The 16,927-nt window shown below is 41.4% G+C and overlaps 1 protein-coding gene across 1 annotated transcript in view; it reads left to right on the forward strand.

Moving 5' to 3' along the window:
* The window catches only part of LOC134309978 (NACHT, LRR and PYD domains-containing protein 3-like), a 259,037-nt gene that overhangs the window by 112,874 nt on the left and 129,236 nt on the right, over nt 1-16,927 (forward strand). Inside the window, exons 8-9 of the mRNA XM_062991482.1 lie at nt 8,094-8,267; nt 16,659-16,832. Coding sequence (XP_062847552.1) covers nt 8,094-8,267; nt 16,659-16,832 — 348 coding nt within the window. The remainder of the gene's footprint in view (nt 1-8,093; nt 8,268-16,658; nt 16,833-16,927) is intronic.

Raw genomic sequence — 16,927 nt, forward strand, 5'->3', positions numbered from 1 at the left:
ACGATTTGGTTGCTGTACCTTATTGGACAGGGACACTTCATAAATTAGTAGAGAGTGATCAGAGATTAAGTCATTCTGTGGTACAATTTCCAGGTTGTCTATGTTTATACCATAAGTAAGTATTAAATCTAAGGTATGTTTACAGCAGTGAGTGGGTCCTGTTACATTTTGGGTGATGCCTAAAGATTCTAAAATAGAGTCAAACGCAGTTTTGAGTGGATTACATTTATCCTCATAATGAATATTAAAGTCACCAACAATTAAAGCTTTTTTAGTTGATAAAACTAATTTAGAAAGAAAATCGGCAAATTCGTTAAGAAATTCTGAGTAAGGACCAGGGGGTCGATAAACAGTAACCAGTTTAAACATACTAGTTTTATCAGATGAACATTTATTGGTTATGTCAGAGATAAGAACTTCAAACGAGTTTGTTATGGGAGTTGATTTTACAGTGAGACCTACAGGGGTTGGACAAAATAACTGAAACACCTGGTTTTAGACCACAATAATTTATTAGTATGGTGTAGGGCCTCCTTTTGCGGCCAATACAGCGTCAATTCGTCTTGGAAATGACATATGCAAGTCCTGCACAGTGGTCAGAGGGATTTTAAGCCATTCTTCTTGCAGGATAGTGGCCAGGTCACTACGTGATGCTGGTGGAGGAAAACGTTTCCTTACTCGCTTCTCCAAAACACCCCAAAGTGGCTCAATAATATTTAGATCTGGTGACTGTGCAGGCCATGGGAGATGTTCAACTTCACTTTCATGTTCATCAAACCAATCTTTCACCAGTCTTGCTGTGTGTATTGGTGCATTGTCATCCTGATACACGGCACCGCCATTGGATGCACATGGTCCTCCAGAATGGTTCGGTAGTCCTTGGCAGTGACGCGCCCATCTAGCACAAGTATTGGGCCAAGGGAATGCCATGATATGGCAGCCCAAACCATCACTGATCCACCCCCATGCTTCACTCTGGGCATGCAACAGTCTGGGTGGTACGCTTCTTTGGGGCTTCTCCACACCGTAACTCTCCCGGATGTGGGGAAAACAGTAAAGGTGGACTCATCAGAGAACAATACATGTTTCACATTGTCCACAGCCCAAGATTTGCGCTCCTTGCACCATTGAAACCGACGTTTGGCATTGGCACGAGTGACCAAAGGTTTGGCTATAGCAGCCCGGCCGTGTATATTGACCCTGTGGAGCTCCCGACGGACAGTTCTGGTGGAAACAGGAGAGTTGAGGTGCACATTTAATTCTGCCGTGATTTGGGCAGCCGTGGTTTTATGTTTTTTGGATACAATCCGGGTTAGCACCCGAACATCCCTTTCAGACAGCTTCCTCTTGCGTCCACAGTTAATCCTGTTGGATGTGGTTTGTCCTTCTTGGTGGTATGCTGACATTACCCTGGATACCCTGGCTCTTGATACATCACAAAGACTTGCTGTCTTGGTCACAGATGCGCCAGCAAGACGTGCACCAACAATTTGTCCTCTTTTGAACTCTGGTATGTCACCCATAATGTTGTGTGCATTGCAATATTTTGAGCAAAACTGTGCTCTTACCCTGCTAATTGAACCTTCACACTCTGCTCTTACTGGTGCAATGTGCAATTAATGAAGATTGGCCACCAGACTGGTCCAATTTAGCCATGAAACCTCCCACACTAAAATGACAGGTGTTTCAGTTATTTTGTCCAACCCCTGTATGTCCTTATCATAAATTGTGGCTATTCCTCCACCACGACCACTAAGACGTGGCTTATGTTCATAACTGTAACCCGGAGGAGATGCTTCATTTAAACTTAGATACTCATCAGGTCTAGCCCAGGTCTCGGTTAAACAAAGTGCACTAAGACTATTATCTGTAATTATTTCATTTACAATTACTGTTTTGCATGCAAGTGACCTGATGTTTAGAAGTCCTAACTTTAGTTTAGCTTTACTATGGTTTTCATGATGCTCATTTAGATTAATTTTAATTAAGTTATTATGACATACTTTTTGATTTTGTTTTGGCTTACACCTGCCACGGTAAACAGACACAGTCTCAATGGTTTGTGACCTAAGGATTCCGGGTGACGTCCGATGGCGACTCGCAGACAGTTGGTTAGGCCTGTTAGTCTGCTGCCTGGTCTTGGCTCTGGATAGTCATTTACCACTATCTGCCGCTACACTAACGCGGTGGTAAAGCCTGTCACCTATGCTGCAAGAAATGCGAGCAGCACCCTCCCACGTGGGGTGGACACCATCCCGCTTCAAAAGACCAGGCCTTCCCTTAAAGGTGGACCAATTATCTACAAAATCAATGCAGTTTTCTGAGCACCATTTAGACATCCAGTGGTTCAGCGACAACAACCTGCTGTATGTTTCGCCACTGGGTCGAATCGGTAAGGGGCCAGAGCACACTACTGCCTCAGACATTGACCTAGCTAATTCACACACCTCTTTAACATTACTCTTAGTAACCTCAGACTGCCGTAAACGAACATCATTAGTGCCGACGTGGATAACAATCTTCGAAAATCTACGATTAGCATTAGCCAGCACTTTCAGATTTGCTCTGATGTCAGGCGCCCTGGCCCCCGGAATACAAGTGACTATGGTTGCTGGTGTCTCTATGGGGGTTGCAATACGCACGTGTCGGAGCTGAGAATCTCCTATAACCAGAGCACTTACATTAACAGGCTTCTCAGCGGGTGGCTCACTGAGTGGGGAAAACCTGTTGGACACGTGCAACTGAGATGGTCGGTGCTTTGCCCTACGACTATGTCGCCGAGACATCACCCAGTCGCCCCGCTGTGAGGGCTCTAATGCCGGAGTCTGGGGTTCTACACCTGAACTGCTGGCATTCGGGACTGCTACAGCTGAATCTAAGCACTCACTAGTAGTAGTCTGTTCTAACACCCGAATGCGCCCTTCTAACACTGAGATCTTCTCCATCAGACTAACAACTAATCTACACTTATCACATGTAAAGTTATCACTAAACACGGAGAAGGAATAACTGAACATATTACACTCGGAACATGGATACAGCGCTCCTACTGGGGCCATTATAACAAAGAAATATACTTAGCTTTACAAGATGAGTTGGAGATGATGTTTATGTTGGATTCACCGGCGCTTCTTTTCTCTTGTCCAAATAATTTTGGTAATGAGTTCGCCACAAATTTAGTCGGTTGACCCTTCTCAGCTCCCTCAGGGACACCAATAATCCTAATATTATTGCGCCTCGACCTGTTTTCTAAGTCATCAACCTTGTGTTGCAAAAACTCACACTGCTTCTCGATTTGGTGCAGTTTTGTTTTAACTGTGTTAACTCTGGTCTCTTGCGCCGCTGTTCGTTCCACGAAGACAAGATGAGTTAAAATATTATTCTGCCCATCTATTAAACATTCAGCACATGTGTGGTGGGAATATAATTTTTATGGGTAGCCAAAATAAAGACTTTAACACATTAATTTGTGAAGCAAGACAAAAACACCACTTACTCCATCCCTGCTCGCTAGTGGGACAAAAAAGGTTGGGGAGCTCTGCTTTAGAAAGGAAAAAATTGAATTGCTGGTAGTCAGGAGGCTAAGCATATTTTGGCACTGGTTCCTTGAGGTCACACCCACTGTGACCTGCCTGCATCCAGGTGTCAATTAAAGCAATAAGCCACGAGAGGCCATGCGTTACTGTGATTTTATCACGGGGATGATGTTTTTGGCATGACGTGAAGCGGAGTGCCTAAAACTTCTTTCCCCGTGATAAAATCATAGCAGTAACGCACGGTCTTGAGTGGCTTATTGCTTTTATAAAACGGCGGTCAACATAAAATATAATAAATACAACAATGTTTAGTTCATAAATGTATTTATTGTGTATAAACTTACAATAAAGCATTCTTCCGCGACGCAAGGTAGTTCCTTAAAAGTGTTGCTATATGAGGGCGAACATACCATTCACTTTTCACTTTTTAATTAATATGGAATGATGTGAGGTGGTCCTAGGTGTGCATTTATTTGGGATTTTACAACGGCTTCGAACGCGGCTCAGCCAATCTGATTTTAGGACCGGAACTATTCGTTTTATAATACTGTTTTTAGAGCATCTGTGTGTTTTTTATGTGAGTTTGAGTATCTGTACTGTGACTATTGGGAGCTTTGCTATCTCTGGTAAGCTTAAAAAAAGCCTAGTGGTTGATGTATTAAAAAGTTGTTGTGAACAACTCTGCCTGTGAATGTGTGTTAGCATTAACCTGAAATATCCAAGAGAGAACTTTAAAACCTGAAGGATCTGGAGAGCTTCTATCATGACTGTTTTAAAAAATTTTACTAAGGATGCCAATAATTCTGGAACTGAATGTACCTGTGTAGTATCAGAAAATCTTTTCTAGATATTTTATTATTGTGAATTGTTAATCAGCAGCTGGAACCGAAAGACAACTATCTGGATATACAGAGTCCAGATTACACAGAATGCCCTGAGGTAAACAATAGGGAGGATCTTATCAACACACCGCAGACCAGTAAGAGTTTCTGATTTTATTACATCACTTTCATTTGAGAAGATCTAACCTGGTCCAGATTGAATCACTTATTAGTTCAGTTTTGATCTTTCTAATAGTAACAAAATGATTATTGATATTAGAACACTGACATTAAGTCTATTGTATATGGAATGTTTGAATAAATCAGTGTCTGATAGAGATGATCAGACAGATTAGATTAGTAAATAATATTAGACTATATTCTGGTTCATACAGTGAAATATTGATTTTCATGTTCTTCTGTTTATCAGAGCTGGTCTCTGTTTATCAGAAGAACCTCAAAACCAAAGTGATAGAGAAATATAAAAGAATTAATGAAGGAATCTCACAGCCTGGATCATCAGTTCTCCTGGATCAGATCTACACTGAGCTCTACATCACAGAGGGTTCGAGTGGAGACGTCAATAATGAACATGAGGTGAGACACATTGAAACGACATCCAGGAGACCAACAACACAGGAGAAACCCATCAAATGTAACGACCTCTTTAAAGACACGTCCATCAGAACTGTGCTGACTAAAGGAGTTGCTGGAATTGGAAAAACAGTCTCTGTGCAGAAGTTCATTCTGGACTGGGCTGAAGAAAAAGCCAATCAGGACGTTCTCTTCATGTTCCCACTTCCCTTTAGAGAGCTGAATCTGATGAAGGAGAAACATCTCAGTCTGATGGAGCTTCTTCATTATTTTTTTCCAGAATTTAAAAGAATAAATTCAATAGACTGCAGCACCTACAAGATCATTTTTATCTTTGATGGTCTGGATGAGTGTCGACTTCCTCTAAACTTCCAGAACAATGAGACTGTGTGGGATGTAACAGAATCAGCCTCAGTGGATGTGCTGCTGACAAACCTCATCAAGGGGAACCTGCTTCCCTCTGCTCTCCTCTGGATCACCTCTCGACCAGCTGCAGCCAATCAGATCCCTCCTGAGTGTGTAGCCCAGGTATCAGAGGTACGAGGGTTCAGTGATCCTCAGAAAGAGCAGTACTTCAGGAAGAGGATCAGTGATGAGGAGCTGGCCAGTACAATCATCAAACACATGAAGTCATCAAGAAGCCTCTACATCATGTGTCACATTCCAGTTTTCTGCTGGATTTCAGCCTCTGTTCTAGAGAGAATGCTGGGTGAAGCAGAGGGTGGAGAGATCCCCAAAACTCTGACTCAAATGTTCACCCACTTCCTGATCTTTCAGATCAAACACAAGGAACAAAAGTATCATGGGAAATGTGACCCCGACCCTCATCAGACCAGAGAGACGACACTGGGAAAACTGGCTTTCCAACAGCTGGAGAAAGGAAACCTGATCTTCTATGAAGAAGACCTGAGAGAGTGTGGTATTGATGTCAGAGAAGTGTCAGTGTACTCAGGAGTGTGCAGCCAAATCTTCAGAGAGGAGTTTGGGTTACACCTGGGGAAGGTCTTCAGCTTTGTTCATCTGAGCGTCCAGGAGTTTCTGGCTGCTTTATTTGCATTTATCTGCTTCATCAGCAAAAATCCAACAGAACATCAAACCACTGATTTGTCTGATCTGTTCACCAAGTCCAGCATGTCTGATTTCCTCAAGAGTGCAGTGGACAAGGCCTTACAGAGTGAGAATGGACACCTGGACCTTTTTCTTCGCTTCCTTCTAGGTCTCTCACTGGAGTCCAATCAGACTCTCTTACGAGACCTACGGATACATACAGGAAGTAGATCTCACAGTAAACAGGAAACTGTGGAGTACATCAAGGAGAAGATCATGGAGAATCCCTCACCAGAGAAATCCATCAATCTGTTCCACTGTCTGAATGAACTGAATGATCATTCTCTAGTGCAGGAGGTCCAGACTTACCTGAAAAGAATAGAACCTGGTTATAAATACTATGATCCTGGTTGTCTCAGAGGAATTAGTCTCTCTCCTGCTCAGTGGTCAGCACTGGTGTTTGTGTTGCTGAACTCAGAAGAAGATCTGGAGGAGTTTAATTTGAGGAAATATTACAGATCAGAGGAATGTCTTCTGAAGCTGCTGCCAGTGGTGAAAGAATCCAGAAGAGCTGAGTAAGTATTTTCTTCATTAATATCACAGCAGCAGCTTTTTACTGTTATTATAAATGTAGAGAGGTGAGATTATAACACACACACTAAACTGGAGATACTGAGGTCAGATTATAACACACACACACTGTAAACTGGAGATACTGAGGTGAGATTATAACACACACACACACAAACTGTAAACTGGAGATACTGAGGTGAGATTATAACACACACACTGTAAACTGGAGATACTGAGGTGAGATTATAACACACACACACACTGTAAACTGGAGATACTGAGGTGAGATTATAACACACACACACACACACACTAAACTGGAGATACTGAGGTGAGATTATAACACACACACACACACACACTGTAAACTGGAGATACTGAAGTGAGATTATCACACACACACACACACACACACACACACTGTAAACTGGAGATACTGAGGTGAGATTATAACACACACACACACACACTGTAAACTGGAGATACTGAAGTGAGATTATCACACACACACACACACACTGTAAACTGGAGATACTGAGGTGAGGTTATAACACACACACACACACACTGTAAACTGGAGATACTGAGGTGAGATTATAACACACACACACTGTAAACTGGAGATACTGAGGTGAGATTATAACACACACACACACACACACACTAAACTGGAGATACTGAGGTGAGATTATAACACACACGCACACACACACACACACACACACACACTGTAAACTAAAACAGGTGCATTTTATTCTTGTTTGGGATGTTCTGGATTGGCGTATACGACAGCGCGTTCCAGTTCCTGCCAACATCCAGCAACTTCCCACAGCCATTGAAGAGGAGTGGACCAACATTCCACAGGCCACAATCAACAACCTGATCAAATCTATGCGAAGGAGATGTGTTGCACTGCGTGAGGCAAATGGTGGTCACACCAGATACTGACTGGTTTTCTGACCCCCCCCCCCCCCCCCCCGTGCACACCTGTGCAATAATCATGCTGTCTAATCAGCATCTTGATATGCCACATCTGTGAGGTGGATGGATTATCTCAGCAAAGTGCTCATTAACACAGATTAAGACAAATTTGGGAACAATATTTGAGAGAAAAAGGCCTTTTGTGTACATAGACAAAGTCTTACATCTTTGAGTTCAGCTCATGAAAAATGGGAGCAAAAACAAAAGTGTTGTGTTTATATTTTTGTTCAGTGTATTAAGGTTTTAACATCATGTTTTACACTTTGGTAAAATGACTATTGTAATAATCTGATTCTGTCAGTTTTAAACAGAGCATAAAAAATCTGGAGATTAAGAACCACACGGCATTAATGTATTGATTCATTCATTCATCTTCATCTTTGCAGGGAAACACACACTCACATATTTACTTTTAGAAGAGTAAATCCACCTTCTGCATGTTTTGGTGAGCTGGAGGAAATAAATTAGGTGTGTGTGTGTGTGTGTGTGTGTGTGTGTGTGTGTGTGTGAATAATCTGATGTTTCATCTTTTCTTTCTCAGGTTGTATAATTGTTCTCTAACAGGTGAAAGTTGTGCAGCTCTGTCCTCAGTTCTCAGTTCAAACTCCAACAATCTGAGAGATCTGAACCTGAGTGAGAATAAGATGCAGGATTCAGGAGTGAAGCTGCTCTCTGATGCACTGAAGAATCCACACTGTACACTGGAGATACTGGGGTGAGATTATAACACACACACACACACACACACACACACACACTGTACACTGGAGATACTGGGGTGAGATTATAACACACACACACACACACACACACACACTGTAAACTGGAGATACTGAGGTGAGATTATAACACACACACACACACACACACACACACACACACACTGTAAACTGGAGATACTGAGGTGAGATTATAACACACACACACACACTGTAAACTGGAGATACTGAGGTGAGATTATAACACACACACACACACACACTGTAAACTGGAGATACTGAGGTGAGATTATAACACACACACACACACACTGTAAACTGGAGATACTGAGGTGAGATTATAACACACACACACACACACACTGTAAACTGGAGATACTGAGGTGAGATTATAACACACACATACACACACACTGTGAACTGGAGATACTGAGGTGAGATTATAACACACACACACACTGTAAACTGGAGATAATGGGGTGAGATTATAACACACACACACACTGTAAACTGGAGATACTGAGGTGAGATTATAACACACACACACACACACACTGTAAACTGGAGATACTGAGGTGAGATTATAACACACCCACACACATACACACACACTGTAAACTGGAGATACAGAGGTGAGATTGTAACACACCCACACACATACACACACACTGTAAACTGGAGATACTAAAGTGAGATTATAACACACACACACACTGTAAACTGGAGATACTGAGGTGAGATTATAACACACACACACTGTAAACTGGAGATACTGAGGTGAGATTATAACACACACACACACACACACACTGTAAACTGGAGATACTGGGGTGAGATTATAACACACACACACACACACACACTGTACACTGGAGATACTGGGGTGAGATTATGACACACACACACACACACACACACACTGTAAACTGGAGATACTGAGGTAAGATTATTACACACACACACTGTAAACTGGATATACTGAGGTGAGATTGTAACACACACACACATCGTAAACTGGAGATACTGAGGTGAGATTATAACACACACACACACTGTAAACTGGAGATACTGAGGTGAGATTATAACACACACACACACACACACTGTAAACTGGAGATACTGATGTGAGATTATAACACACACACACACACACTGTAAACTGGAGATACTGAGGTGAGCTTATAACACACACATACACACACACTGTAAACTGGAGATACTGAGGTGAGATTATAACACACACACACACACACACACATTGTAAACTGGAGATACTGAGGTGAGATTATAACAAACACACACACACACACTGTAAACTGGAGATAATGGGGTGAGATTATAACACACACACACACTGTCAACTGGAGGTACTGAGGTGAGATTATAACAAACACACACACACTATAAACTGAAGATACTGAGGTGAGTTTATAACACACACACACACACACTGTAAACTGGAGATACTGAAGTGAGATTATAACACACACACACACATACACACACACACACACTGTAAACTGGAGATACTGAGGTGAGATTATAACACACCCACACACACACACACACACACACACACTGTAAACTGGAGATACTGAGGTGAGATTATAACACACACACACACACAAACACACTGTAAACTGGAGATACTGAGGTGAGATTATTACACACACTGTAAACTGGAGATATTGGGGTGAGATTATCACACACACACACACACACTGTAAACTGGAGATACTGAGGTGAGATTATAACACACACACTGTAAACTGGAGATACTGAGGTGAGATTATAAATCACACACACACACACACACTGTAAACTGGAGATACTGAGGTGAGATTATAACACACACACACACACTGTAAACTGGAGATACTGATGTAAGATTATCACACACACACACACACTGTAAACTGGAGATGCTGAGGTGAGATTATAACACACACACACTCAAACTAAACTGGAGATACTGAAGTGAGATTATCACACACACACACACACTGTAAACTGGAGATACTGAGGTAAGATTATAACACACACATACACACACACTGTAAACTGGAGATACTGAGGTGAGATTATAACACACACACACACACACACTGTAAACTGGAGATACTGAGGTGAGATTATAACACACACACAGACACACTGTAAACTGGAGATAATGGGGTGAGATTATAACACACACACACACTGTAAACTGGAGATACTGAGGTGAGATTATAACACACACACACACACACTGTAAACTGGAGATACTGAGATGAGATTATAACACACACAAATACACACACACACACACACTGTAAACTGGAGATACAGAGGTGAGATTATAACACACCCACACACACACACACACACACACACTGTAAACTGGAGATACTGAGGTGAGATTATAACACACACACACACACACTGTAAACTGGAGATACTGAGGTGAGATTATAACACACACACACACACACTGTAAACTGGAGATACTGAGGTGAGATTATAACACACACACACACACACACACACTGTAAACTGGAGATACTGGGGTGAGATTATAACACACACACACACACACTGTAAACTGGAGATACTGAGGTAAGATTATAACACACACACACACACACTGTAAACTGGATATACTGAGGTGAGATTATAACACACAAACACATCGTAAACTGGAGATACTGAGGTGAGATTATAACACACACACACACACACACTGTAAACTGGAGATACTGAGGTGAGATTATAACACACACATACACACACACTGTAAACTGGAGATACTGAGGTGAGATTATAACACACACACACACACACACACATTGTAAACTGGAGATACTGAGGTGAGATTATAACACACACACACACACACACTGTAAACTGGAGATAATGGGGTGAGATTATAACACACACACACACTGTCAACTGGAGGTACTGAGGTGAGATTATAACAAACACACACACACTATAAACTGAAGATACTGAGGTGAGCTTATAACACACACACACACACACACTGTAAACTGGAGATACTGAGGTAAGATTATAACACACACACACACACACTGTAAACTGGATATACTGAGGTGAGATTATAACACACAAACACATCGTAAACTGGAGATACTGAGGTGAGATTATAACACACACACACACACACACTGTAAACTGGAGATACTGAGGTGAGATTATAACACACACATACACACACACTGTAAACTGGAGATACTGAGGTGAGATTATAACACACACACACACACACACACACATTGTAAACTGGAGATACTGAGGTGAGATTATAACACACACACACACACACACTGTAAACTGGAGATAATGGGGTGAGATTATAACACACACACACACTGTCAACTGGAGGTACTGAGGTGAGATTATAACAAACACACACACACTATAAACTGAAGATACTGAGGTGAGCTTATAACACACACACACACACACACTGTAAACTGGAGATACTGAGGTGAGATTATAACACACACACACACATACACACACACACACACTGTAAACTGGAGATACTGAGGTGAGATTATAACACACCCACACACACACACACACACACACACACACACACTGTAAACTGGAGATACTGAGGTGAGATTATAACACACACACACACACACAAACACACTGTAAACTGGAGATACTGAGGTGAGATTATTACACACACTGTAAACTGGAGATACTGGGGTGAGATTATCACACACACACACACACACACACTGTAAACTGGAGATACTGAGGTGAGATTATAACACACACACTGTAAACTGGAGATACTGAGGTGAGATTATAAATCACACACACACACACACACACTGTAAACTGGAGATACTGAGGTGAGATTATAACACACACACACACTGTAAACTGGAGATACTGATGTAAGATTATCAAACACACACACACTGTAAACTGGAGATGCTGAGGTGAGATTATAACACACACACACTCAAACTAAACTGGAGATACTGAAGTGAGATTATCACACACACACTCACACTGTAAACTGGAGATACTGAGGTAAGATTATAACACACACACACACACACTGTAAACTGGAGATACTGAGGTGAGATTATAACACACACACACACACACTGTAAACTGGAGATACTGAGGTGAGATTATAACACACACACAGACACACTGTAAACTGGAGATAATGGGGTGAGATTATAACACACACACACACTGTAAACTGGAGATACTGAGGTGAGATTATAACACACACACACACACACTGTAAACTGGAGATACTGAGATGAGATTATAACACACACAAATACACACACACACACACACTGTAAACTGGAGATACAGAGGTGAGATTATAACACACCCACACACACACACACACACACACACTGTAAACTGGAGATACTGAGGTGAGATTATAACACACACACACACACACACTGTAAACTGGAGATACTGAGGTGAGATTATAACACACACACACACACACTGTAAACTGGAGATACTGAGGTGAGATTATAACACACACACACACACACACACTGTAAACTGGAGATACTGGGGTGAGATTATAACACACACACACACACTGTAAACTGGAGATACTGAGGTAAGATTATAACACACACACACACACACACTGTAAACTGGATATACTGAGGTGAGATTATAACACACAAACACATCGTAAACTGGAGATACTGAGGTGAGATTATAACACACACACACACACACACACTGTAAACTGGAGATACTGAGGTGAGATTTTAACACACACACACACTGTAAATTGGAGATACTGATGTGAGATTATAACACACACACACACACTGTAAACTGGAGATACTGAGGTGAGATTATAACACACACATACACACACACACTGTAAACTGGAGATACTGAGGTGAGATTATAACACACACACACACATTGTAAACTGGAGATACTGAGGTGAGATTATAACACACACACACACACACACTGTAAACTGGAGATAATGGGGTGAGATTATAACACACACACACACTGTAAACTGGAGATACTGAGGTGAGATTATAACAAACACACACACACTGTAAACTGGAGATACTGAGGTGAGATTATAACACACACACACACACACTGTAAACTGGAGATACTGAGGTGAGATTATAACACACACACACATACACACACACACACTGTAAACTGGAGATACTGAGGTGAGATTATAACACACACACACACACTGTAAACTGGAGATACTGGGGTGAGATTATAACACACACACACACACACACAAACACACTGTAAACTGGAGATACTGAGGTGAGATTATTACACACACTGTAAACTGGAGATACTGGGGTGAGATTATCACACACACACACACACACACACACTGTAAACTGGAGATACTGAGGTGAGATTATAACACACACACACACTGTAAACTGGAGATACTGAGGTGCGATTATAACACACACACACACACTGTAAACTGGAGATACTGAGGTGAGATTATAACACACACACACACATACACACACACACACTGTAAACTGGAGATACTGAGGTGAGATTATAACACACACACACACACACACACACTGTAAACTGGAGATACTGGGGTTAGATTATAACACACACACACACACACAAACACACTGTAAACTGGAGATACTGAGGTGAGATTATTACACACACTGTAAACTGGAGATACTGAGGTGAGATTATAACACACACACACACTGTAATCTGGAGATACTGAGGTGATATTATAAATCACACACACACACACACACACACTGTAAATTGGAGATACTGAGGTGAGATTATAACACACACACACACACTGTAAACTGGAGATACTGAAGTAAGATTATCACACACACACACACTGTAAACTGGAGATACTGAGGTGAGATTATAACACACACACACAAACTAAACTGGAGATACTGAAGTGAGATTATCACACACACACACTGTAAACTGGAGATACTGAGGTGAGATTATAACACACACATACACACACTGTAAACTGGAGATACTGAGGTGAGATTATAACACACACACACACACTGTAAACTGGAGATACTGAGGTGCGATTATAACACACACACACACACTGTAAACTGGACATAATGGGGTGAGATTATAATACACACACACACTGTAAACTGGAGATACTGGGGTGAGATTATAACACACACACACACACACACTGTAAACTGGAGATACTGAGATGAGATTATAACACACACACATACACACACACACACACACTGTAAACTGGAGATACAGAGGTAAGATTATAACACACCCACACACACACACACACTGTAAACTGGAGATACTGAGGTGAGATTATAACACACACACACACACACTGTAAACTGGAGATACTGAGGTGAGATTATAACACACACACACACACACACTGTAAACTGGAGATACTGAGGTGAGATTATAACACACACACACACACACACTGTAAACTGGAGATACTAGGGTGAGATTATAACACACACACACACACACTGTACACTGGAGATACTGGGGTGAGATTATAACACTCACACACACACTGTAAACTGGAGATACTGAGGTGAGATTATAAAACACACACACACTGTAAACTGGAGATACTGAGGTAAGATTATAACACACACACACACACACACTGTAAACTGGAGATACTGAGGTGAGATTATAACACACACACACACACACACACACATTGTAAACTGGAGATACTGAGGTGAGATTATAACACACACACACACACACACACACACACACTGTAAACTGGAGAAAATGGGGTGAGATTATAACACACACACACACACACACTGTAAACTGGAGATACTGAGGTGAGATTATAACAAACACACACACTGTAAACTGGAGATACTGAGGTGAGATTATAACACACACACACACACTGTAAACTGGAGATACTGAGGTAAGATTATAACACACACATACACACACACACACACACTGTAAACTGGAGATACTGAGGTGAGATTATAACACACACACACACACACACACACTGTAAACTGGAGATACTGAGGTGAGATTATTACACACACTGTAAACTGGAGATACTGGGGTGAGATTATCACACACACACACACACACTGTAAACTGGAGATACTGAGGTGAGATTATAATACACACACACACTGTAAACTGGAGATACTGAGGTGAGATTATAAATCACACACACACACACACACACACTGTAAACTGGAGATACTGAGGTGAGATTATAACACACACACACACACACACACACACTGTAAACTGGAAATACTGAGGTGAGATTATAACACACACACACCCACACACACACACTGTACACAGGAGATACTGAGGTGAGATTATAACACACACACACACACACTGTAAACTGGAGATACTGAGGTGAGATTATAACACACACACACACAGTAAACTGGAGATACTGAGCTGAGATTATAACACACACACACACACTGTAAACTGGAGATACTGAGGAGAGATTGTAACAAACACACACACACACACACCGTAAACTGGAGATACTGAGGTGAGATTATAACACACACACACAGTAAACTGGAGATACTGAGGTGAGATTATAACACACACACACACTGTAAACTGGAGATACTGAGGTGAGATTATAACACACACACACACAAACTAAACTGGAGATACTGAAGTGAGATTATCACACACACACACACTGTGAAATGGAGATACTGAGGTGAGATTATAACACACACACGCACACGCACACACACACACTGTAAACTGGAGATACTGAGGTGAGATTATAACACACACACACACACACACACACACACACACACTAAACTGGAGATACTGAGGTGAGATTATAACACACACACACACACTGTAAACAGGAGATACTGAGGTGAGATTATAACACACACACACACACACACACTGTAAACTGGAGATATTGAGGTGAGATTATAACACACACACACACACACACTGTAAACTGGAGATACTGAAGTGAGTTCATCACACACACACTGTAAACTGTAGATACTGAGGTGAGATTATAACACACACACACACACACTGTAAACTGGAGATACTGAGGTGAGATTATAACACACACACACACACTGTAAACTGTAGATACTGAGGTGAGATTAAAACACACACACACACACACTGTAAACTGGAGATACTGAGGTGAGATTATAACACACACACACACACACTGTAAACTGGAGATACTGAGGTGAGATTATAACACACACACACACACACACTGTAAACTGGACATACTGAGGTGAGATTAAAACACACACACACACACACACACACACACACACTGAGTCCAGTTATTTGATTTTTCATGTTTTCTTTCTCAGGTTGGCTGGTTGTTCTCTAACAGGTGAAAGTTGTGCAGCTCTGTCCTCAGTTCTCAGTTCAAACTCCTCCAATCTGAGAGATCTGAACCTGAGTGTCAATAACCTGCAGGATTCAGGAGTGAAGCAGCTCTCTGCTGCACTGAAGAATCCACACTGTACACTGGAGATACTGGAGTGAGATTATAACACACACACACACACACAAACTGTAAACTGAAGATACTGATGTGATATTACAACACACACACACACACAAACTGTAAACTGGA

Source organism: Trichomycterus rosablanca, chromosome 3 (assembly GCF_030014385.1).
Source record: "Trichomycterus rosablanca isolate fTriRos1 chromosome 3, fTriRos1.hap1, whole genome shotgun sequence".
Lineage (NCBI taxonomy): Eukaryota > Metazoa > Chordata > Actinopteri > Siluriformes > Trichomycteridae > Trichomycterus > Trichomycterus rosablanca.